At 39.1% G+C, this 27363-nt stretch overlaps 1 protein-coding gene across 5 annotated transcripts in view; it reads left to right on the top strand.

The window, feature by feature from the left end:
- Nucleotides 1-22985, top strand: part of LOC124289381 (cytohesin-1-like) — an 80653-nt gene extending 57668 nt beyond the window's left edge. For 3 of the 5 annotated variants that reach the window (XM_046725998.1, XM_046726003.1, XM_046726001.1), the window contains 9 exons: nt 3631-3711; nt 5703-5815; nt 6335-6483; nt 7521-7632; nt 10392-10406; nt 13257-13333; nt 13770-13926; nt 14599-14668; nt 16237-22985. In XM_046725998.1, coding sequence (XP_046581954.1) covers nt 3631-3711; nt 5703-5815; nt 6335-6483; nt 7521-7632; nt 10392-10406; nt 13257-13333; nt 13770-13926; nt 14599-14668; nt 16237-16321 — 859 coding nt within the window. In that variant the 3' untranslated portion in view covers nt 16322-22985. Of the gene's footprint in view, nt 1-3630; nt 3712-5702; nt 5816-6334; nt 6484-7520; nt 7633-10391; nt 10407-13256; nt 13334-13769; nt 13927-14598; nt 14673-16236 lie in introns of those variants that run through there. The other 2 variants (XM_046725999.1, XM_046726000.1) reach the window with 2 other exon arrangements.
- The last annotated feature ends 4378 nt before the right edge of the window (nt 22986-27363 follow it).

Genomic DNA, 27363 nt, shown 5'->3' with positions numbered 1-27363 from the left:
TCAACCCCTAGTGTAGCTATAACATTAGACAAACTGAATCAACCCCTAGTGTAGCTATAACATTAGACAAACTGAATCAACCCCTAGTGTAGCTATAACATTAGACAAACTGAATCAACCCCTAGTGTAGCTATAACATTAGACAAACTGAATCAACCCCTAGTGTAGCTATAACATTAGACAAACTGAATCAACCCCTAGTGTAGCTATAACATTAGTGTAGACAAACTGAATCAACCCCTGGTGTAGCTATAACATTACACAAACTGAATCAACCCCTAGTGTAGCTATAACATTAGAACAAACTGAATCAATCCCCTAGTGTAGCTATAACATTAGACAAACTGAATCAACCCAACCCCAGCCCTAGTGTAGCTATAACATTACCGAATCAAACTGACATCAACCCCTAGTGTAGCTATAACATTAGACAAACTGAATCAACCCCTAGTGTAGCTATAACATTAGACAAACTGAATCAACCCCTAGTGTAGCTATAACATTAGACAAACTGAATCAACCCCTAGTGTAGCTATAACATTAGACAAACTGAATCAACCCCTAGTGTAGCTATAACATTAGACAAACTGAATCGTCTTGGCAGGCTGGTGCCAAGTTACATCCCTGCTGAATGCACTGTTATGCCTGTAGTATGCATTATGGATGGTAAGGGTAAATATTTACATCATATGATGGGCTGGGCCCGGCTTGACCCAGGCTTTGCATTTTTGACATGACTTTCGGAGCCCAGTCAAGAAATATCATAAGAACCAAGGATATATTTCATGTTAGATAAATAAAACGAATTATGATACCAGATTGTGTGAAGGGTTCAGCGATTTATCAGCCTAATGTGTGCTGGAAGTTTAAGTTTATCAGTCAAGACATCAAGATCGACTATGTCTGTCAACATTCCCCTAAATATTTATTCTAGCTTTGCTTTACTTATGTGTTATGTCATCTGCAGAAAGGGGGCATTTCAAAAGTTTTTGAGGGAATATACGTGAGAGTGAATGGTAAGGTGCTGGGGAGAGGATGTGTGTTCTGGCGCCATAGTTCAGAAGGATCTCCACACACCTGCATCATATCGCATGCATATTTCAATCCTACTTCCAAAATTAACATATATTTTTTTTAAGTTTCTTTTTACAGTTAGCACCCGATGCCTTAGAAATATGTTGCATTTCCTGTTTCAGCCCATTCAAAAATAGCTAATGAGGTTTGTGTTTTCTATTTTTGATTTAAGTTTTCTTTGAAAATTGGACTGGCCTCTTCACTTAAGTGTTTTCTTTTCTAAAGAATATTTATTTCATTTGAGGAAAGTTATCAAAGGTAAAATATTCATGCTGGACACTTATTTGTTTGAAATTGGAATAGTTTAACAGGGTTCGAAATACCCTATGTATTAGCGTTCCATGGCACGGTAAATATCGAAATGGCACAGATAAAAAATGTTCTTGGTGCCCTTATGGCACGCCTAATTTTTAGAGACATAGCACACCTGTAGTCATTTAATCCCCAAACAAAACACTTAAGCAAATGACAAACAAGCAAAAACATTTATTGACTTTTACGCCCAGGAAATCACTGGAATTATGATGGATGATGTAAAGAAATCAGGTTGTTTTTCCATTGAGAGTGTTGTGAGTACTGATAGTTCGGTTAGTGAAGAGTAAATTGTGTATGTTAGACATATTGAAAAAAGTGAACCTCTCACACGATTCTTAGCTATTAAAGGTGATGGGAAAGCAGAACAAATGTAACATAAGAAAGCCATCTTAAGCAGAAGACATATCAGTGATAACCGAAAACTGGTTACCGGTACATTTGTTGTTTTCTGACAATATATTTCAAAAGATCATCATCCTTGCTACAGTCATTGATTCTAAAACCATGTGGGCACACTTGATTTCTGAAAGGCACCTCTTAAATATTTGGCTGGTGCCCTAAGGCACACTTAGAAAAAAGTATTTCTATCCCTGGTTTAAGAATTTTGGGGCTCAGATTATCTTTAAACTAGAACAGAAAGGATCCCCAAGAATTTCTTCATTTTCACTTGAATCTAAAGAAATAAAAACTAGCCAATGTTTTGGAGATTTCCTTTGGAGTTTTCAGTTATTTTTGTTTGAGTGTCTGTATGAGAGACTGTTTATATAGGTATGCCTGTGTCAAGTGTGACTGACCGAGGTAAGGGTTGAAGTAACTGAGAGGGAATGATGCCGCTGAGGGCATAGCACCACCTGACACTGCCGATGTGGAAGAGACATATGAGAGGCTACATGTCACGCAGGATGTTTTAGGTTACACTTTATACTGAGTTGTACTGGATACATGATTGCAGTGTTCCATATTATGGAAAGGAGACCAGGGGTGATACAGTTTGCCTAGCCTTGCTCCAATGTTGTACTGAATACTAGTGTTGGGAATTGGTTAAAATCTCATGTTTGATGATTGGTTCATTACAACCGATCAATCATCGAAAATAATTGGTTTGCGTCATTTATCAAATGTTCCTGTTATCTTTGTTAATCCACACACACAAAAATAAAGAAAAAACATGTAGTAATTTGGGTTTTTGCAAATTGCACAAAATCCATTCACAAATTTCGCATATTTATAGGATGATTAGTATGTTAGGAACACAGATTTCCTCGATTCTTTAAGATAAATTCAATCATGACTTGGAACGAGCTTGTAGTGCTTATGAAATGTAAATTTAATGACACAGACAAAACCAGCCTTGTGAAAAATATTGTTAATGCAAACAAGTGTTCCAAAAGTGGTTGTGTTCGATTATGAGAAAACTTGTTCGATTGCTTGCTCGTTTAGTCACTGACCAATCTTCGATTATTTCAATTAATCGGACCACCACTACTGAATACTGATTCCATAGATGTATAGTAATTCCATCCTTCGAAGAGACAAGTCTAGATAAGCGGATAGTACAGGACCCCAGTCTGTTTGTTATTTTTCAGAAATTTTCATTTAACTATTTATGTTTACCTTATAGGCTTGTGTAGCTGTAAGTCTACAGTTTGCCTTACGTTAAGAAATAAGCTTGGGTGTTCTAAGATTACTGATAAAATAGCCAGAAATTCAGTGATAAGCAAGTGTGTTTGTTGTCTGTTTGGGACTTGTCATAATTTTATTGCTGTATCTATGAAGGAGATATTGTCAGTATTCCTCCACGATGCTTGGCACTAAGCATGAAAGATATCATCTTATTTCTGTTGTCTTCCATAAACATGATAAGTGGACAGAAATATGTGGCTCAACATCAAAATGTACTTCCGTTATATTATAGGGGTATGTTTTAACTAAATCATTGGTAGATGGGAGAAAACGTATGCACATCTGATTGCTGTTTATGGTTCTGTTTACGAGACAAATACACACAGTAATTTTAGTCCCTGCATACAATACAATGCCAAGCAAAATCAAATTTATTTAAGTCATGTCTAGTGATTAACTGCAAATTTGACATCTTCACTGACAAAGTTGATTTCACTTGTTCGTTCACAGAGAGAGATACAGAGTCGTGTGTTTATCAACAGAAAAGGACGTTTGATGAAAGTGTAACCTTTAGAAACCTTTATCTGCAGTTATTTATGGTATATCTTTGTGTTTCAGAAATGAGTTCAATGTTGAGGTGCTGAAGGCATTTGTCACCCTGCATGAATTCTCAGACATGATTCTGGTGCAGGCACTCAGGTGAGAAACTGTCAGACGATTTTACAATACTTGTACTGTACACATACAAACATACTGGAAATCATGTTTTTCTATCATTCGGGGCGGTGGGGTAGCCCAGTGGTTAAAGCGTTCGCTCGTCATGCCGAAGACCTGGGTTCGAGTTCTCACATGGGTGCAATGTGTGAAGCCCATTTCCGGTGTCCCCCGCCACGATATTGCTGGAATATTGCTAAAAGCAGCGTAAGACCTCACTCACTCACTCACTCACTCACTCACTCACTCACTCACTCACTCACTCACTCACTCAATCACTCAATCACTCACTCACTCACTCACTCACTCACTCACTCACTCACTCCTCCTCCTCACTCACTCACTCACTCACTCACTCACTCACTCCTACTCACTCACTCACTCACTCACTCACTCACTCACTCACTCACTCACTCACTCACTCACTCACTCACTCACTCACTCACTCACTCGTGGATCAGGGCGCTGGTCCAGAAATTGAGACTTACTGTAAAGGAAACAAAAAGATAATGTAAAATGGAGGAAAGTGGTGGATGCTCTTTAGTTTTATTATCCATAGCAAGGAGATATAAAGATATGTTATGAAGACAAAGCTCGTAAATGGCATCTCCTTAAGATACAACACAAGACCGGGTAACCACTTAAATGTTTTATGAGCAAGTGATGAGGGGGGAAACAGAAACGAGAGTATTTTTTAAGTTATAAAACAGAAAAGATTTCAGGCGTAGCCAGGAACTAATCATTTAAACGTTATCATTCCAAACGTTGATAAACGTGTGTGATTTACCGATGCATGTGTTAATTATGAGTCTGTCTTGGAGCAGAGTCAACAGTTTATCAGTTTCTTCCAAACAGATTGGACAGCAGTTACCTCCCCTAGCATGTACGAACTACAAGTTAGAACACTGTGAATGAGACATTATCTTGAGGATGTTGATTGTTCTCTTTATGTGTCTTCATCAAGAGATATCTTTATCAGGGTTGAAGAAGATGTACAACTTTTATTCTTCCACACAGATGGAGAGAGAGAATGATCATTTGCACATGGCATGTATGTTTGAAGAATATATCTATCAAGTAAACACCTGTAACATATTTAGATTAACCTATATGCTCCATTTATCAATTCTTATATGGCCTGTACCAATGCCATGGTAAGTTTAGGTGAATGTGTGGAAATAGAAAACCTGAAGGTTATTACTTATCAAAAACTTTTATAAATGGTAAATTTGTAATACAGTATCACATATGTATTTGCCAGTGTGACTTTTCTTCCTTTGGTGTTTGTTCATGGCAACATATATTCCGTGAGTTTTCGACAGCTTTTGTTATATCCAGACACTGGGAACAGGTTATCTAATGTCATGTTAAAGCCAAAAAATAATTACATATCTTGAAACAACCAACATCTGACTGTTCTGTCTTGATACAACAAACATGTAGTCTACTGTCTTGAAACAACCAGCATCTAATTACAGCCAATATCGAACTTTTCTGTCTTGAAACACCCAACATCTAATATACTATTTTAAAACAACCAACATATAATCTGCTATTTTAAAACAACCAACATTTAATCTACTATTTTAAGACAACCAACATATAATCTACTATTATAAAACAACCAACATATAATCTACTGTTTTCAGACAGCCAACATCTAATTACAGCCAATATCGAACTTTCTGTCTTGAAACACTCAATTTTAATCTATTTTTAGCAGTCAACATCTAATCTTCTACCTTGAAACATCCAACATCTTATCTTCAGTCTTACAGCCAACAGTATTAATGTCAAGACTTTATAAGGTCTACACCTGATTTCATGATGCTGCAGAATGTCAGTATCAGCTTTGGCATTAATATTTTGGGTTCGATTCTGATATGAAAATTTGACTACAATAGTAACTCTCTATAATGTGTTTGTACTGATTGTATTGCTAAACACTCACTCATTTGCTGTATTGTTGTGTACAGACAGTTCCTCTGGAGTTTCCGCCTTCCCGGCGAGGCTCAGAAGATTGACAGGATGATGGAGTGTTTTGCTGAGCGATACTGCGACATGAATCAAGGCGTCTTCACCAGCACTGGTACGTATGTTCATTTTCCCCAGAACTTGTACATTTACATGTTTTCCTTAGTAATCAGTATTCCATTTAAGATAAATGATAACGTCTGAAAAAATGGGGTTTTTTTCATTAACATTTCAACTCATTACACAACTATGTTAGATCAGTGAATGTATTAATATGCATCTACTGCAACAAAGGTTGGAATTGGTCTTCAGCAACCCATGCTTGTTGTAAGAGAGGCAACCAATGGGATTGGATGGTCAGGCTCGATGACTTGGTTGACATGTCATCATGACCCAACTGTGTAGACCTGTGCGCATGCTGTTGATCACTGGATTGTGTGGTCTAAACTTGATTGTTTCCGGACCACTGCCTTACAGGTGGAATATTGTTGAGTGTGGGGTTAAACAAATAAACAACAAAGCATTGTTTGTATGTTCTGAAGACTGGGCTTATGTTTTTCAAGGCAATGCACTTCATGATTGCCACACTAAACTGTCCTGATGTCATAGCCTGTGACCAATCGTTGTATTTCAGACACGTGCTATGTGCTGTCCTTCGCTATCATCATGCTGAACACCAGCTTACACAACCCCAGTGTCAAGGACAAACCTACAGCTGAGAGATTCATTCAGATGAATCGTGGCATCAACGACGGCGGGGACCTGCCAGAAGACTTACTTATCGTACGTAATCGTCATGCCATTGTCTATACAGGATATATTAAAGGGTATTGGGTGGGTAAAATGTCTGGCCTGGCTCTCCGTTGCCAGAAGACTCCCTTTGCATAGGTAATCTTCATGAAATGTATACCCTGTGCATGGCAGAATAGGCTACCAATATCCCCTGCTTATGGTTGCAGTATTGGTTGGGTATGGTTTGTGGCCTGGCTGATTGTGGGGCATTGTTGCTCATACTATATACCTCTTGACAGCTTAGCTCAGTCTGGATTAGGGGACCTGTGAAGGTCCGGGTTAGAATATTGATCTTCAGTAACCCATGCTAACGGGATCGGGTGGTCAGGCTCACTGACTTGGTTGACACATGTCATCGGTTCTCAGTTGCACAGATCGATGCTCATGCTGTTGATCACTGGATTGTCTGATCCAGACTTGATTATTTACCGCCATATAGCGGGAATATTGCTGAGTGCGACGTAAAACTAAACCCACTCATTCACTCACTGGATTAGAGGGAATTTGCTGCCTTAATTTAAAACAGTATGAACTATGTGTTTTGGATGTGTGGCAACCAAGTGTCAATCTGACAGGGGTTTTACTCTCCACGTGGCTAAAATCTTTGTTGACCAATTATCTGGTCTTCCGTGTCATGAATAATACTGAACATGCTAGAATGTTGCTGAACATGGTGTAAAACTATATTCACTCTCTGATTCAGGATTTTATGTTTGTCTTTGAGAATGTATACCAAGCTCAACACTGAACAATGATAAAATGAAGGCAGACATTAAAAGTAGAGATGAATTCTAGCCTGAAGGATATACTTCAATTACTGAAGAAAGAATACTTCAGGCCATGACAAAATGCCTTACATTTTTCCAAGGTCATTTGAAGGAGGACAAATTTGCTGATTTATGTCTGAGATAAACAAGCTGTTTCCTGAGGCTGTTCTTTCCTGATTTTCATGATAACCCATACAAATTATATGTAGTATGCTGAAGTTCAGAAGATTCCTGTCATTTTAACTTCAAATATTGTTACAGAGTTTGTACGACAACATCAAGAAGGAGCCCTTCAAGATTCCCGAGGATGATGGGAATGATTTGATGCACACGTTCTTCAACCCAGTCAAGGAGGGCTGGCTATGGAAGCAAGGTCAGGGTCATGCTCTAGTAGCTTACTTATATTGTTTTGTTCGATAAAACACAAAATGATACCCCGAGCCCCAGTGTGGTCCATACTACAATATCTTGGACTTCTTGTAATGGCTTTGGGTGCAATAAAATGTCCTTGTCATCAAAATCTGAGGATTTATGGGATCCAAAAAAAGAGAAAGTATAGAACCCAAAGACCTTGGAACCCTTAATTATTAAGTATCTGTTATTGAAACACAAGACCAGTTGATATAGCCCATTTGTGTTATTTGTGCAAGTATGCTGTTGGTACTCTGACCGGGCAATTGTTTTAGTCCTATGCTATTGCCCCATGAATTATGGTTTATTTCAAGTCATTTCAGTTGATAAAAATTGTTGCTGTACTTGATGTTGATTCTTAAAATATATGACATGCTTGCAAACATCAGAGAAGTGTGTCCATTGTATGGATTATAGTGTGAGCTATATTAGAGTCTGGCATGACCCCTGGATGGATGGCCCTTGAAGCGTTTCCCTGACAACACCCTTTACACCCTTTAGTAGTGTACTACATCTCTCTCATGTCTCAGACAGCGCCGCATTCTGAACTAACTGCATGGGTTTTGCCAGTACTGCAGCACTTTAACTGTACACTGTAACACTGTGCTGTAATACTGTAACACTGTAATACTGCATCACTGTAACAGCCTTCTGTAACACTCTGTACTAACACTGTAACCAGCCTCCTATGTGAAATAATTGCGCTTTTGTGAGGAGGACACATATCTTCCCTCAACATCACAAAAACCAGGAAATGTTTTGACACCCTTTGCAGATAACACTTCACAAAGAGATTTACAATGGAGACAGGTGTGAGGAAAGGAAACAAGAGTGAGAGAGAACATAGCTAGTGGAGTAAATATGTGTCTCAAAAGAACAGGGAAGCTGTTGCAAGTTGTTTATTGTATTTTGTAATCAAAAGTGTTGGGACATCTCTGGCCGTCACTGTAGACACATCAAAGTTTTAAATTTGAACTTTTTTGTCAAAGGACTGGGTTCTGTAAAGGCCTTACCCCGAGAAGTGTGACCAGAATATGTTGGTATTAGACCAGGGACTCTAGCCAGTTAGCTGTCTTCCAAGTAAGGTTAAGGTCACTAAATATCATTAGGACTGTATGTGTATATCCTGTATTTTGAAAATATTGTAAGGACATGGACTTTGCTAGATGCATTCCTCTTCTTCTTGTATCTTACTGAGTGGTAGCATATTAGGTCACCGTGACCTGCTGATGTCTTTCACAGCTGAGAGAACCAGTTCCTTGAGTGTTAACTCCAGGTGATATCCACATGTAAGAGAGTACAGCGTTAAATATGAACCATGTTCGTTTTGGAGTTTTGAAGAATCTTCACCTAATTCAGCATACAGTATATCCAACTCTTTCGTCTTTTGAATATGGCACTGTGGTGGTGATGTGGCAAAGGTCAGGGTTGGAATGATCATGCTGTAGATTTTCTGGCAGTGCCAAATGCCACCTCAATCCATGTCAGTATGTTAATGCTTAGCCTCTGTTTCGGTATAGATGTAGAGTGGCGGGGTAGCCTAGTGGATAAAGCGTTCAGCTCGTCACACCAAAGACCTGTGTTCGATTCCTGGTATGGGTACACTGTGTGAAACCTATTTCTGGCGTCCCACGCCGAGATATTGCTGGAATATTGCTAAAAGCGACATAAAACCATACTCACTCACTTTGTCTGCCTCAAGTCCCTGAACCACATTATTTTCCCTACAGCCTAGCCCTTCCTGCAATGCTAAAGCCCAATATGAAGCAAGTCTAGATTTCCTCAGGTTCATCTCTGGTCCCCTGGGTCACCTTTTCAATTTAAATGGGTTCATTTGTTATGATCAAAATTATATATATTGAGCAACTAAGCGTTAGTCTGTCACTTACTCAGTATAGAGATATGGTTATGTTTGTACTGACTGTTGCACCCTGGTAGGGAAGTCTGCAACAGACACACTTGTACCAGCTGTCAGTTCACCAGAGTCAATATCCAGTGTGTTATTGGATCTGTTGTGTTGTAAATCCTGAAACAACGTCACACTGACCTACATTTGAGGAATGGTTGATATTATAGATTTTTGTCTTTTCTGTTTCTGTTCTGTAGTACATTTGGGCGGTGGGGTAGCCTAGTGGTTAAGGTGTTCGCTCGTCACGCGAAGACCCGGGTTCGATTCCCCACATGGGTACAATGTGTTAAGCCCATCTCTGGTGTCCCCCGCCGTGATATTGCTGGAATATTGCTAAAAGCGGCGTAAAACCAAACTCACTCACTCTGTAGTACATTTTGATTCCTCAAGGCTCACAGAGGCTTCGAATGACTTGAATTTAGAAACCATTGTAAACTCTTTGACATAAATATTGAATACTGTTTCATAATCACATAGATTTCCAAGGCTTTTCTATATACCACATCACTAACCAGAGCCCCATATCTATATTGCTTTGTATTGTCTATGCATAAACTACCCTGAATGCCATAGGATATAATAAGTTTATAACATATATAATATTCATGTGTGATAAACAAAATGCAGATGCATCACAAACTCCCATATCTCACCCACAGCAGCCCTCTGCCATGTTGACATGACACAAGTTCAAAAACGCTCATATGTCCGTCACCTTGAGTTTGGCTATGTTTGAATCCGCTTCTTGAGTTTGTTTTGGACAATGTTTGAACCATCCTCTTATTTGCTGTTTTTTTATGTTGGGGCTACAGGTACAGCTAAGCTGAGTAAGTGTCCGTTCACAAAGCCTGATTGACAATGCATTAGTCTTCTGCTACAGTTCTTACTGTGGTCATCAGTTTCTTCATCTTCCATTAACTTGTCTACTTCTTCCATCACATCTGTACCTTCTCGCTCTCCATCAATTTCCGTCTTGCTACCATCACAGACATCCCATACTTCGCCCCATGTGTTGATGTTATGTTATCTATATGCATTGATTCTGTCAATGTTTTAGTTTCATCTGAACAAATAATTATTAGTTTTCAGGCAAGGAGTTTTGGATTATTGGTGGAAATATTGGCCGTCTGCTTTTGGGTAGTACCAAAGGACCATTAACCCTATTTTTCATTACTGTCAAATGCGTTCTTTCTGATTTTGAGAAATATATTTTTACCCCATTGACAAAACAAGCATTATGTTACGATTTGAATTCCATTAGAATATTCTTCATAACTGAAATATTATTTAGAAATTATGTTTTTGACAGTTTCTCTTCAGTGTCACTTGTCCGGATTTGCAAGTGCCACAACAAGCACTTCATGTATTGAAATGTGAACACACCAACTTATATCTGGCATTCATGGTATAGCTCTTTACAGTATCATAGTATGATCTTGCTGTCCTTTACACAGTATGCTAAAGTACTTCCTTTATTCTCTTGTCCTCAAGTGGCGGTGGGGTAGCCTATAGCCTTTTGATTAAAGCATTCTCTGGTCATGCAGAAGACCTGGGTTTGATTCCCCACATTACTAAAATGAGGGAAGCCCATTTCTGGCATCACCCGTCGTGATATTGCTGAAATATTGCTAGAAGCAGCATAAAATTATACTCACTCGCTCATTCACTCTTGTCCTCAAAAGTATTCTGTACAGAGATATGTCTACCAATAGGAAAGTGGTAGTCAACAGGGACATGTCACTGGTCCTTCCTGAGTTGGTCTTGGAGAAACTAATGTTAGGCTAGAACCCTGTGAATTGCTATTGGAGTCTTGCTATTGGTAGCCTGGTGGTTACAGATCTAATTTCAATTCGTCACGTACCATGTGTGAAGCCCATTTCTGGTGTACACCGTTTTGATATTGCTGAAATGTTGCTAAAAGCAGCATGGAACCATACTCACTCACTCACATACTTGCATTGAGGACATTGTCATTAATGTCAAAACATGTTACATGCAACAGGATGCTTATATGACAGTTAATTGGGATTTTGGCTGATCTTTGTTTTGTGTCATTTATACTGAGTATGGTCAAGTTATAATTTTCCAATAATTTTTTTTTCATCTTGCATGCCAGTTTTTTTGTTGTTATAATGTGGTCCAGTTTTAGGGGAACCTTCCACTACGTCAGACTATGAGGTAATGCAAGGTACAGCACCTATGTACTGGTGTTGAATTGTGTTGTGTGACAAAATAGAAAGGCTTCCGTTGTATTTCTGCTCAGCATAATCCTTGTAAATTGCTAATAACAGTTAGCGTTAATTGAGGCACCACCCTTGTCGTAGCTAGTGCCACACCTCATTGTCATGCAACATGAGGGAAGTGGTTACCCAGCCTGATTACTGGATTATTGAACTTTGAAAGTGTGATGCTCATCACCATGGTTACTTAGTGCCAGACCAGTGCTAGTGTACAAGTCTCCCATGAAGTACCTCTGGCATATCTGAATGCAACATTGAACCCCATTTCCACATTCACATCTGCTGTTTCTGCTGGAGGTCATCAATAGCCTGAGTCACGGATCCCACAGGCTTTATCCTCGATAATCTCAAGGGTATACGTTACGATAAATCTCCACTAGTACCCTGGATGCATCTATGGCTCAGCCCGATAATTTATTACCTCCCTTTGCTGGCTCCGCATTCTCATAGTAGCCAATCCGCTAAGCCGCCGTTACATCCGAGCTTGCCAGTGTCAAGAAAGATAGTGGTCGCAGCCGCGAAGGTTTGTTCACAGTACAACTCAGATTTTGGGGGAAATCATACAGACAAATTGACAGGTCTGAAACCTTCAACAAATACATGCAAGAACCCTTTCTACCTCTTTCAAAGTACCTACACGACAATTGTGTTGCCAAGTTTAATCGGTTAGATAAAAGAAGCGAAAGTGAGTTGTGATTGGTACGCTCAACTTCCCAGCGTAGAAACCATGATTGGATAAAAAGCCAGCCAAAGGGGGTAATAAAATCATCTGGCCGAGCCGTAGATGCATCCAGGGTAAAGTGGAGATTTATCGGAACGTATACACTGCAGATTATCGAGGATAACAGGCTTGCTGTCTTCCCCTGTTTGTGCCAGTTTCGGATTGATTAGAGAATATAGATACGGATTAGTTGCATGTTGCCACAGCAGAAGTAGCTACAAGTCAGCGCTTCAGGAGAAGTAAATCAGCATGACTGCTGCCTGTAGTGACCTTTATAATCATGGCTTCTGCAACCCAACCCAGAGTTTCTGCTTCAACCCGGCCAACGTGACTGACCCTGATTGAGACCAGAATATATGCATGAAGCACTTATCAACCTCTTTCATCATGTTTCCTTTTCAAATATCCTCATGATGGTTGAATCAGGAGGACATTAAATCAAATAATGTACAGAAGTTGGAATAAAATAGATCTTGCTTATGTAAAATTTAAATAGATGTTGATACTAAATTTTGAAGTTAGTCATAGAACTCCCTTCATTCATATGGGATCTTATCGATTATGTTTCAGCATTGCATCAACCAGACTGTCAAAGGGAGACAATTTCATATCAAAGGGAGATAACTGATTAACACTTCTTATTCTTGCTTTCAATTTATGTTTTTGTGTGTGAAGTGTTTATTTCTTTTCATCTGATTGTTATTGTTTTATTGCAGGTGGTCGCTACAAGAACTGGAAGAGGCGTTGGTTTATCCTGAATGACAACTGCTTGTACTACTTCCAGTACACTACGGTAGGGCACCCACTGGGTCCACTTCTCTAATAGTGTGCATGAGACTACTTGTGTAATGAACCCGTGAAGATACAGATTAGAATTGGTCTTCAGCAACCCATGGTCTTGTCGTAACAGGCGACTAACAAGATCAGGTAGTCAAGCTCGCTGACTTGGTTGACACATGTCATAGATCGAACCTTATGGTGTTGATCACTGGATTGTCTTGTTCAGAATCAATTATTTACAGACCACTGCCATGTAGCAAAGTATTGCTGAGTGTGGAGTTAAACAACAACAAACCTTTGTCAAAAATAAAGACATTGTAATAAGATCCAGATAGACGATTTTCAGAACCCTTAAGCTCAATGTGATTTACCCAGAGTGGAATGCTTAGTAATTTTGAGAAAAGGTGTCTATACTTGAGTAATCAGTGAGATACACATTGATTTACCAGGACAAGGAACCAAAAGGTATCATCCCTTTGGAGAACATCCAGGTACGAGAGGTGCCCCAGGACAAAGCCAACAAGCCCAACTGCTTCGAGCTCTACTCAGGGGGCAACGATATCATCAAGGCTTGTAAAGTTGATGGTGATGGTAAAGTGGTGGAAGGTACGAGCTTTGCCATGTTTTTATTGTGCTGTTTGCCTCCAGTCAGCTTAAAAATAGACTATGAACCTTTTGAATCGAACAGTCTTTGGTATTATTTTGGTAGATTTTAGTGATAATATGGATGGTTAGAACATCAAAATACATTTACCAACTAGATGAGCATTATCATTTAAAACATGTATTATATATAGTTGAATACTTCATGATTAGTTTTAGCTAATACCCCTACCATAATTATTTCCACCAGCTTCTGAAACTATCAGTCCCAAGGACTGGCGACAATAAAAATGACAATCTTTCAAAACGTTTGCCAGTCCTAAGTGTATTGTTGCAGTGTTGCGATCATGTTTTTCTTCATGTAATTGCCATCAGAATCGATACAACAAAACCTCTGTGACTGCTTTCTTGCCTTTGCTTGACGTAACCTCAAAGCCAAGCGAAACCTATGTTGTACGCTTTGGTTTCTAGCTACATGGTAATAAGCAAACATTATGCAAACATGATGCAAGCTGATTATATTTCTGAATAATGCTTTAATATGTTTTGAATGTCTGTTGAAACATACTTATACTTGCAAGATATTTTAAGCCAGTCTGTCAGATTGCCATTCACACATATACCTGGTGCGGTGAAGGAGACGATGTCACATTAATGTATCAATGTTGATTCCAGGTCGTCACACAGTGTACCGCATGTCTGCCAGCAACACGGAGGAGAAGGAGGAGTGGATCCGATGCATCAAGTGAGTGACAGTAATACCTGTATTGTGTGGGAAGAGTAGCTCCCAGTGATAGTTCCATCCTGCATCATCCAGGGTAGATAACTCTGAACCATGTATATATCAAATGTGACCATACTATCTCCATTACTCCTAAATGTTATTTCCTGATTCTCTGGAGCAGTTTGGTAGCCTAATCATTAAAGTGTTTGCTTGTCACGCCGAAGGCCCAGGTTCGATTCCCCCATGGGAACAATCTGTGAAGCTCATTTCTGGTGTCCCCTCCTATTATATTGCTGGAATATTGCTAAAAGTGGCGTAAACACAACTCACTTCCTCACTCCTGATTCACTGGATAAATTTCTTGACAAGAGAGTGAGAAAGGTTTCTGCATCACTCTAAGCAACATTCCTACAATATCAGGACACCAGAAAGGGCTTCACACATTGTACCCATGTAGGGAATCAAACTGGGACCTTTGAGGTCATGAGCAAACACTGTATACACTAGGCTACCCCTCAGCCCCGTCTTGACATAAGATGTACTGGGTATAATTGAGACTGTTGTATTGTGTGCCTGTTGGAAGTGATAGCTTCATAACAAGGATCACATGATTTCAGCTTGTCAGCTGACTAGGGGTGTGTTGTGACCTTAGCGTGTGGATTACTGGTGATATATCAGATGTTGATTTGTCAGGTCCAGCTATTTACAGTGATCTTGCTGACACAAGTTTCATTGTAAGCATAGACAGTGAATTTTCTGGGAAATAATGGTAAATGTTAGTTGTGATGCAATTTTGGGGAAACTTTAATCACGTTCATCTGAACAAGAAGAAAGCGTTCGTTTGGAAGCTGTGCTGTAAAGAGCTTGGATTAGTTGGAATAAGTGAAATACTGGCAACTTCAGATACAACAATGATGATGTCAATTCATTCTCAGGAAAGTTAGATAATTTGCTTTCTCTCTCTGCTAAGACCTGGTCCCCGTTCCACAAAGCGATCGTAGGGCTGCGACTATCGTAACTCCCATACTTTAACATAGAGTTACGACAGTCGTAGCGCTACGATAGCTTTGTGAAACAGGGCCCTGGCAGACTCTCCACGGGCATCTCTGTAGGTGAAGTTTTCAAATCAGCATTGAGGCTTCTATGGCATTATTAGGAGTAAGCTCAGCATTCAGAGCATCTATCCCAACTGTGTACATGGACGCTCATGATGTTGCATCACTGGATTGTCTGGTCCAGATTCGATTATTTACAGACTGCCACCATATAGCTGGAATATTGTTGAGTGTGCCTTTTAACATCAAACAAATTTTCAGAACAGCACTTTTGAAATGTGAGTCACAATATTGAATGTAAGCAAGCTGTTTGGAGTGGAGGCTAGGAACAGATATTAGACTGGAATCTCCCAGAATGGAGTTACTATTAATGTCACTATAAATGGCTTCAGGGTTGCTGATAATCAGTCACTCAATGTTCGTGCATGTATCAAAAAATCTTTGAATCCAGTAAATTGGTTCCATCTGTAGTTGGCAAAATTTGTTTATCGAGTGATTGGAATATTGCCTAAAATGTCATTTGTTTCTTTTCAGGATGAGTATTAACGACAATCCCTTTTACGATATGTTGGCCGCCCGACGTAAGAACGCTACAGGGACAATTTCATCCAGAAAGTAGTCTACCCATCGGGACGTGCCAGCACGTCGCAGGAAGACAAGACTAGTAACCATGGAGATGGGGATGTTTGGATTTACATTTCATTCCTGGCATCTACCCCATTTCAGGAGAAAATATTGATCAAATTATTATGTCTGAACACATGATGTTAAAATGGTGTGATGTGCACTGAAGCTGTTTGGAAGTATTGTGCTTGTAACACCTCAGTCTTCCGAAAATGATTTAATTGAAATATATTCCTGATGTTGGATGAGACATCAGTATGCAAGAAGATATCTGACTTTGTCTGACAAAATAAGAACAAAAATCAGAATCAGATGATAGGAAGGATTCTTCACCGAATGATTGGTGCGAGAGTTGCACAGCAGACTGTATGAACATCTGTCTGTATATACAGCATGTGGAACTGGGAGTGGAAACATAATTATACCAGTCAGGTTGAGGCCATGGACGTATGGAGGAACATGGTGGACATGAAGGACTATTTACCGAGCTGCAAGTGCAGGAGATGTTGCTTTTGCATTGATTTATCTTTGATTATCCAGTGTATTGTGTCTCAATTCTTTATGATAACTACCCAGGGTAACAGGATGATCTGTAATATAATGTTGATATTGCCATGTTGAATATGTTCTTGTGAGGGATGAGTTTGCGAGTTATGTATTGATGATAATCTTAGATTGGGTTACTGCAGCTGTTGGAGTTTTGCAGCACAGCTTGTACTTTGCACCTGGGTATGAACAACAATTATATTGATGTTAATAATTGACAATTGAATGGTGCTTGATCGACCAGCTAATGCATGACAACAGTAGGAGTGACATAGTAGTCTGTGCCGACAGGGCTGTAATAATAGACTTAACTACAAAAGGGTTGACAAACAGAATGCAGCAGGCCTACAAGAATAATAAATTTAATGTGAATGACCAGGATCAGGTTGAAAATATTTCAAGTTGACAGTGACTTTTGGAAATGATGCTTAAAATGGGTCAGTTTCATATGATTAAATACTATTTGTATGACAACTCACAGCAGACAATAAGACTTCATGCGGACACAGGAATTTCCTGATCTAAAGTTTAGGAGTACGGTCAGGTTTTGACATGTATTTTCTGGAAGGGATTTGTTCCTAAAGCAGTCTATTTATATGTTTATTGACTTAGTAGAAATGAACTACAGCTGATAGGTTTTATTTGGGTTAACCAGTATCATAAGACGTTTTCAGTGTCCGATGACAAATTAGGTAGCTGTTCTTGAGATTGATTACGTCTCCCAGGTAGTGCAAATTTATATGTGCAGTTTGCTCAGTCAAGCTGAATGGTGAATGTCGAAAATGTTTTGTCAGTTTGTGTCAGAAATGTGACACTATACTCCGAGGAAGGAGACATATAGTTTCACACGGGAATAGAGAGAAGTTCTTTTTGTTCTGTGGAACTGTTGACACACATAGGATCTTTCATAACATAGGAACAGTGACTCACTGACTTCAAAAATGATATGTTGATCATCCATTGTCGTCAAATCATACAACCAGACTCTGACTGACAGCTTCCTCACTGGGGGTTCAAGGTAACAATAGTACCAGCAACCTTGTCATATGGACTGACTCAGTTCAAACTCACAGACTTGGCTAATTGCATATCATCATACCTGATGACATAAATCATTGCTCATAATATAAGAGCATGTGATTGTTTGGGTCCAGACTTAATTACATACAGTTAGCCTCCCTATATCTGGAATATTGGTGAGTGCGGCATTACACAAAAAGCTAATAGGTATTTGTGCCCAGTCTGAAAGATACGAATCATGCAGCTGTTGATGGTTGGCAGCGTGCATGAATAAGCTCATTCAGTGCAGTCTTATCTGATTGTGTTCTAATAGAGAGGTGACCTAGCTACTTTACACAATGTCATGACCTTGCAACATGCGTTTTTTACAGACTTCTTTCATCCTTATTACATAAACAGTCCTGTTTGTTGGAGATGTGTCTACTTCTATCGAAGAATTATATGCCATATATTTTACCGTAAATTGTATATACGAACAACTCTTATGGAGTGGAGGATATTGTGACATTTCAGTTGTTGTTTGAATACATATGGTATTCCCATTGACAAACACAAGATCTAGTTTCAGTTTAATCTGAAATCCATTTGTTATAAATGTACTTGTCTAGATTGTGAACAAAATCATTATGGTTTGGGCATTTGAAATCTGAAAGAAAATAGATTAATGTTGCAAAAAAGCAAAGATAATTCAATTTTTCCATAAACATTTTATTCTCATTTGACACCATGATTGTTTATTTTATTGTATAATTATTCATTTCTTTTATTCAAATGTTAAGCATTGTGTGAAACACATGGTGCAATGAATTCACTTATAACACAACTTACTATTTATATCTTTGAGCATCCATTTATTTGCAATAATCATCACTTCACCATCTTGTATATATCATTATTTGTCTCCCAACTCATCTCCCAGATCATCTGTGGTTCCATATGTTGGAAGTATTTCATGAAATATGATACCATCTTGTATGTATTCTCTCAGTGGTGTATATTTACGATGCTAGAGTTTGTTATGTTTATACCTGGTGGTCTGGGGTTTGTGCTTGTCAGCTGGAACTAGCAATAATGAACAAACATGGCTGCCGTATGAAAGAATGAAGTAAGAATTTCTTTGATCTTCCAAGTGTAGAATCCATTCTTGTTGTCCTGCTGATATATAGCTGGAATATTTAGCTAAATGACACATCAAATCATACTCACTCACACATAGTTTGAGGGTCTTGTCAAACTTGCGCTGAAGATGGCTGTAACTATTTTGTACTGTATATTTTCTCTCTCTCTCTCTCTCTCTCTCTCTCTCTCTCTCTCTCTCTCTCTCTCTCAGACTCTCCCTCCCTCACTCAAACACACACTCTCTTTCTCTCATGTGCACACACACACAAACACACTCTCTCCCTCTCTCTCGCATGCACGCAACCACACACGCACGCACGCACGTGCACACCCACACTCACAGCAGATGACTACCGCTATATATCAGCTTTAATATGTTTACAACCAGTGTATGAAATAAGGCCCGTCCGACCGACCGAGACGGGCTAGATTTCTGCCGGACGGTCAAATTTTACAGCTAACCAGCCCGATGGACGGGTGACAAAAAATATTCAGATAACGTGTCCACTAGCACTGTCTATTTAGTATTTAAGAAGGACCGGTTAAATGTCTTCTGGGCTCATAAGTTTTGAAGTTACCAGCCCAGATGTCTGGCTGGGTTTTTGGCTTATTCCATACACTGTCACAACTCACTTAAATATTATCCTCTACTTAAGTACAGCTTTTACCAGTGCAGGACATTCCGTTGAACTACTTTATTTCCACTTCTCGTAACATGATATACACTTGTCAGTCATGTGATCAGTTCTTTCCTGTCATGATGACATTTGCCTCCAGTAGTGTGATCGTATTAACATGCGACATATAATACTCACTATTGTATGCTTGTACCACTTGAGTGTTGTTAATTTATTCCTTGTGTATACCATGTATTTCAGGCTAAATAAATGGCCTAAGATTCTAGATAAAACTTTAGCAAACAATCAATTCAGTTCAGATTAACATTTTTACCTGGGTAAAGAGTAGAAATGGTGTTGAAAGAATCATTCATTTTCTGGGTTATTGTAAATGTGTTTACTTAAACTGGTTGAATTCTAAAGACCAGTCATGTTCGTAAATATATTAACTTCACAGATTGTTTATTGAATCATTAATTCATATCTTGCTATTTATATATGATGAAAGGAACTTAATTTCTTTCGCCACTTGATATGTAATTTGGACTTATTATTCAAGTGGAGGCACACACTTTTTAGTGGGCTATTTAGTCATTCTGATTATGTCATGTTTTGTTGGCTCTGATTTGTGTGATGTTTTGTACAGATGTAATTAAAGCCTTCAATAGTCATACCATGTTATCCAAAATACTTACATGAACACAACCACGATATCCTAGCACCCCTTACAGTCTTACATCTCACCAAGCTTCAGTAAGTACATTAGAAAACTCTTATCACTGTGTTGGGTAGGATGTGGCATCAGAGAGGATCGAGGGATATCCCACAACTGCTGTCCAATACTGGAGTTCCCAAAGGGGTTCGTCTTGTGCTTGGTTCTGTCTTCTCTACCTGACTCCTATGTTTTCCCATGGCCATTGTTATATTTATACGTGCTGATCTAGTCTGTTGGTGGTTGTGTGGCAGAGAACAAAGCTGAATGTGGAGGATGGATTGAGATTATTGTGTATTTTATTCCTTCCTAAGGAACTTGTTCTTAGCCTTATACATGCAAAAGATATTACGAATTCTTTTATTTAAAATATGGGCTTTTGTAAAATTGTTTGAATTTATGAAAGGGGGAGTTCAGGATTTCCTCAAGCTTTGCTTCTGACAAAGGAAACCAAGCAACAATATTATTTCGCAGTGTTAATTTTGTGCTGGTCAGCCACTTCTAAAAACACACAATAAACTGCTTATAAGCCTTATAATGAACTGACAAATATAACGAAATATGTTTTCAGTCTTTGCCACTTGCTTTGTGTTTTAGTCCAAATATTTATCAAGATACAGTTATAATGAACTAAGCTTTATGGTTCATTTGAATTTGTTATAACTGTTTACTCTCATAATGAGGAGGAGGTTAGCCTAGTTGTATAAGCATTAAACTGGTCACGTTAAACATTAAGGTTGGATTCCAGACATCTGTACTTTAAGTGATACCCATGTCACCTGGCACCGATACTACTCAACAACTACTGTACTATCGACAATATAATACAGAGGAATTACATACTGAAATCCCAAAGCAATCAAATGAACATTATATTTATGACAATGATTTCTTCCTAGTCTCCAGTCTTCAATGATATTATAGTGATATTTTATTAGGGGACATGTGTGATCTGAGGTACGGCAGCTTGACATTTGTTTAGGCATGCAGGAAACTGATTATGTTTCTAGGCTGTCAAAACTCGAACCCAGGGTTTCACTAATGTTAAAAACCATCAACACCGACATCATTCATGGCTTTCCTACCACGTCAAGCCGTCACACAATGACAAAATGCAGGTCAAAGGTGTGCTAAACCCAATTCTCGGTCAAGTTTATGTGAAATGACTTGCTCTAACAGAGTTGAGAGGCAGTTGAAGTATGTGTGCCTGACTTCAGTCTTAGATTGTGAATGTGAATGGATGTTTTACAGCTGATTGTTTGCCTGTGTGTGTTATTTGCGATTGTTAGGTTTTCATTTTCAATGTCTTTCATCATCAGCATGTACCCGAAAAGCTTTGGTGCTCTTTCATCTGATCCAGAGCTCTGGGAACCCACCAATGTGTCGTGACTGTGTTAAATGTGTCGCATGTTTGACACATAACACTGCTGCTTCCTTGTTCTGTGTAGAATAAGTTCACTGTTTTCACCCTTTTCTTTCACTTCACTGTTCATCTGTAAATACTCATTTCATGGTTGATGGGGATAAAATGGAAGGAATTCAGTTTGAAATTGTTTAAAAAAAAATTCTCGGTATAATTTTTTTGTTTCTAATTTTGTTCATCTTAACTCATTTGTCAGATTTGAAAGTGCTAGCCGATTCATTTTTGAAATTTCAACAGTCATTTTTTGAATTGGTTCGGTAAAAAATATATTTTAAATCAACAGTATCTGTTTGCGAGTTTGAAATAATCAGTTTTGGTTTTTTTAAATACTTGATAGATGGTATCAGTTTATTTTTTATAAAATACTTGGTACTTTGTTATCAGTTGGTTTTCTATAAAATGAATCCGTTGTGAAGCAGCTTTGCAGCTTAGGATTTGTGAACGTTAACTGTAACAAATAGGATCTGTTTACCCTGTCAACCCATGGTTTCTGTCCTCGCTGTCCTTATCCCAGGGTCAGTTCTGACTGTGTCGCCAAACTCATTGTACTTACATCCCATACACTGTACAAACTACATAAGTTAATGGCCTGTTGTATTAAATCAGCTTGTAAACAGAGAGAAGATGAATTTATCACACAGGCAAATTAGCAATGTTAATTACGAAAAATGTATTGTACGCTGTTGCAATCCTTTCATTAGAAATCATCTGCAGCAAGTTGCAATTATATGACAAAGTCTAATACCATTGCAATCTCAGCATCAAATAATTTTCTATAACCAAACACAAGTCATGCATGGCTACACACTGGTACCTATGCTGCAATTGATTTTTTAATCATTTTGCAATGAAGATCAGAGGGTGTTGTAAAAAACATGTCTTTAATGTTTTCATTAATTCATACCATAGTGCCAAGATCATTTTATGGAATTATGCAAAATGGATTTATTAGCCCCACAAGTGATCATCGCTCATTGCTATGTACTGGGACCTAGTTAATTTGCCTGTGTGTTGTGTTAAGTAACGTGTTGACTAGAATGCAGTTTGCAGTGTCAGCATGTGACTGTAACCGCTAGACTATAATCATGTACATACTTAGATATAGTCATCAAAATTACTACAAGACATATTGTCATACCTCAAGAAATCAGTTAGATTATGTATTTAACCTGCAGGAGATGAAAATTCTGTAATTTTGTACTCAATAAATTTGAAAAAAATTGGTCATGTGTTGTTTATATTGCTTATTATAGAAAGGTTGAAATCCTCATGGTGGTTGTCAGGCCGAGGGAAATAAATGTAGGCAGCTGTGGATGCGTGTGTGCTATCTGCGTATCAACAGTCTCTGGTTTTTAAGGGGCAGTAGGGTAGCCTAGTGGTTAAAAGGTTCACTCATCACACCAAAGGTCTGGGTTCTATTCCCACATGGGTACGGTGTGTGAAGCCCACTTCTGGGTTCCTCAGCTGTGATATTGCTGGAATATTGCTAAAAGCGGCATAAAACCTTACTCACTCACTCACTCACTCTGGTTTAAAAACATCAGTTACTTTCATGCAGTGTGTCAGTCATGAGGTGTGGCGTGGGAACTACAGGCTGTTTTTGCCCATGATAGCTTGTTTAGGACAGGCGCCTGAGGCTTGCATACAATAGATCCCTGGATCTATAGATTGTGTTTTTATTACATTTTAGGTTAGGCCATTTCTTATTTTGTAGGTTTTCTTATTTTAAGATTTCACCAAACAGCCTAAAGCTCAAGCTGGAAAATGAAATAACCCTTGTGGCACCTGTGCTGGTCTTCTCAGATGTTTTAGTGAGATACTGTGAAGTAGCTTATCAGGAGATATAGTGAACTAAATGGAGGACCTGTTAATGTTGTGACTGATCGCCATTGTCTCCAGACAGAGTCTGTCTGATGTGTGGCAGGTTGGTCATGACTCCAATAATAGAAGGTGCTTCTGTTGTTGTCATTTGTTGTCAACCTGAACCTTGATGTTCCTTAGTGTCATCAGTTTGCAGATATTTTCCGGCCAGTCAACTGATAGAGGCTGGATGGGAACACACACATACTGTAAAAGCCCTCAAAGACATGCCACCATTCAACATAGCAGTAACTTGCCATCTTTGAGCAATGGTCAATTGAGGAGGCCCCAAAGTTGTTTATAAATAACTAAATCAATTAATTTTCCAAGTTATGTACGAACAGTTTACTGAAACTTGCTATTTGCTTAATGACTGGTACACGGATCTCACATGATTCTCGCCTTTGATCACAGCATTATCTAAAATCAAAGTAGGGTGGTCCCTAAGGGTAAAAAACAACAAAACTTTATCGTGAGTGATTGAGAATCTTTTTACAATGCATTTAGCAATACTCCAGCAATATCACAGTGGGAAACACCAGAAATGGGCTTCACACATTCTACCCATGTCTTCAGGTGAGGTGAAATTGGGTTTAACATCGCACTGGAGAATATTTCACTCATATGACGACATGATGCGTGTGTATGTGTGCGGCTGCTTGTACTAGCCCAGACTGAAGCTGGTTTTATAGTGCTAGCCCACTGAGACCATGCCACAGTGAAGCATGAATACCCTCAGACACATTATACTGACTCCAAGCCGACCAGTCCTTGTTGTACCCATTAATGCCGAGCGCCAGGCAGGGACCAACAAGTACCATATTTTAATGTCTTTTGGTATGACGCGGTCGAGGATCGAACCCGCGACCTTCCGCACTCCGGGCGGACGCTCTAACCACTACACCACAGAGGCGGTCCCCATGTATTCAGCGTGATGAGGACGCTTTAACTATTCGGTTACCCCTACAGTTGTGATATGAATATAAATGGCAATATTGGGATTAAGAATCTTTGGTGTTGCAATACTTTTTTCCACGTGTTAAGTTTGACATCTTCTCTCTCACATGCACCAACACATAAGAAAACATTATTTTAGCAGAAAACATTTCATGGCCAGTTTGGAAAAGGAGATTTTATCTTAACACTGCTTTGAATAGTATTCCAGTTACATCACCTAGGGTCACCTAAATGTGGGAAGAAAGACCAATGTCAGAACTCTTCAGGGATACCCACTGGGACATGGTGCTGTGGAACCAAGGCTCACAAGCAGGTCGAGTCTTGGATTTAAACAAATTATCAGCAGATCCTGGCTCTACTAAGAAATTCATCTCAAGTATAGAATGAGCATTTATAATGTTCAACTACTAGGCATACCACTTTTTTCCCTTAGCTCATAAAATCCCCATTGTTGTTGAATGTTGGTTGTCAAAAGAATTTATTTCTAAAGTGGCGCAGCTTTAATAATGCAAGAATACAATTTTCTGTTTAGCTCAACTATTTAATGTTGTGCAGTCTTGCTGAAAGCTTCTTATATCATGATCACTTGATATGTCACCCTGCCCCTGTGCATGCAGTCTCTGGAAATAAATTAACCCTACCAACTACATTGAAACCTGTCTAAAGCGGCACCCCACGGGGCCAACATAAAATGCCGGTTTAGACAGGGTGCCGGATTAGACAGTGACGATCGTTCTCAATCTTAGTAGCCAGTGTCTTGTCACGTAACGCGCGAAACACAAGACCCGTTTCGTCGCAATTGAAAACGTCCTCAGGTGAGTTCCCATCAATCAAACTAGAAAGGCGGGACTTTAAGTCGTGTTGTGGCGTCATGTTGTCGCCACCGCGCAATCACTTCTTCCTGATTATCTTTGTACTGGTTTAAGGAGATAAGGCAATCTATCGAGATGTATTCACAGAGAAATGACAGATATGACATGATTGTGAATATCTTCATGAAAATATATTAGGGAACGGATTCACTGGCAGACCCAACAGCCATTAATTGGTTGACAACGATCGTCACTGTCTTATCCGGCACCCTGTCTAAACCGGCATTTTATGTTGGCCCCGTGGGGTGCCGCTTTAGACAGGTTTCACTGTAGTTGGTAGGGTTAATTTATCTCCAGAGACTGCATGCACAGTTAACAAAGTCCGAAAGATATTGCTCAAGGTCTTCAAAATCGAAGACGAGACATTTTGAAGTTGTTTATTATACATTTAATACAGAGATTATCAAAATGTGTCCATGCATATAGATCTATAAATACATGTTTACACAGAAGCATAAACCCTGAATCTTTAAGTAACTCTATCATAAATAATGAACACATGAAGCTGAATGTACACAATGTTCTTAAGTGGTGATATAAACCAGGAAGTGGATGCAACCGGGCGCAACCGGACACCAAGTGCAACATCAAGTGTACACAAAGGAGCCATGACAGACAACACACATCTCCACAGCATATGCACTGACATAAATGCAGTCCGTCCGTCATACATACATATATGACAGGTATTATATGGGGTCAGTATGTATGTGCTCGTGCGAGCGTGTGTGAGTGATTGCGGGCGTATGTGTCTGTGTGTATAAGTCCCAGAAGTGGCAATACTTAGAGGTTATTACATATGAGTTTTTCTTTCGCCAGTCCATTAATAAAAAGGAAACTGTCATACAGCATACATCACATCAAGGGACGTAACTCTAAAATGGACTAGGCTCATATCACGTTTTCCTTTATGAGTTACGTCCCTTGATCTGGTATATGAAAAAACTGTCATGTAATAACCTCTTGTTATGTTACCCTAAGGGCGCAACAGGTAATGCCTACAGAGAGTTGCGCCACAGGGGATCTCAGAAGTGCACGACAACTAACACTGACGGGCAACACACCTGACGCCATACAAAATGAAATGACGTCCTATAGAGTGCTGTCAACTCTAGGTGGTTGCCGGTTCTTCCAGTCCCTCTGGTGAAATATGCTGTGATGTATTGGTGGAAAGGTCTTCAACAGCAGCTGTCATTGTGTATAATTCTAAATCTACCACATCAGGAATAAGTCCCTTGTAAATGTACACACACACCCCCTTATCCTGAAAGTTTATTAAATGACAATTGAAACTCTCGTGAAGATGAAGTGTGTTCTATTCAGTGAAAATACCATTTTTATTTTCACCATTATATACATCCCAAACCGAAGCATGAGTCTCATTAACCTGTTCAGACAATGACCTACTTTTCAGCCGATCCGAATTTTCTCGTGTGAAAGTGAAAAGAGACACCACAAACAACTATGGTTACACTGAATTCCAATTCCTTGTCTCATAAGAAAATGATATTTACAAGTTAATTTTCATTGTAAACCTTAATAGCATCGTATTTCTATATTTTATGGCGAGGTGTAGTCAGAATGACCTTAACTAAGACGTCACAGACTGCCCCTGTTTGATGAGGTCGCAAAAAGATTTACAATTCATCTGGCTCACTGCTTACACCTGTTATGCGTTCTTTGCACTTATTCAGTGTAGTTCTGTAACGCACAATGTGATTGATATAATATCAAGTCCGTACCAAACCGCCAAACCTTTCTAGCGGCAGAGCCTCGTTTTGAGATTTCCACGATTTCCAGATTTCCGTTTGTCAGAGCACGTTGTACGACAAAGCCCGCTGCACGACGTGTTTGCAAGGATTATAAGGAGCGTAGTGTTGCAATATACAAGTGGTTAGAAGTATCAAACAA

Source organism: Haliotis rubra, unplaced genomic scaffold, assembly GCF_003918875.1.
Source record: "Haliotis rubra isolate DU_JTF1 unplaced genomic scaffold, ASM391887v1 Scf44, whole genome shotgun sequence".
NCBI classification, from domain to species: domain Eukaryota; kingdom Metazoa; phylum Mollusca; class Gastropoda; order Lepetellida; family Haliotidae; genus Haliotis; species Haliotis rubra.
Note: the sequence above shows the minus strand (reverse complement) of the source record. Positions and strands in the feature narration are given on the sequence as shown.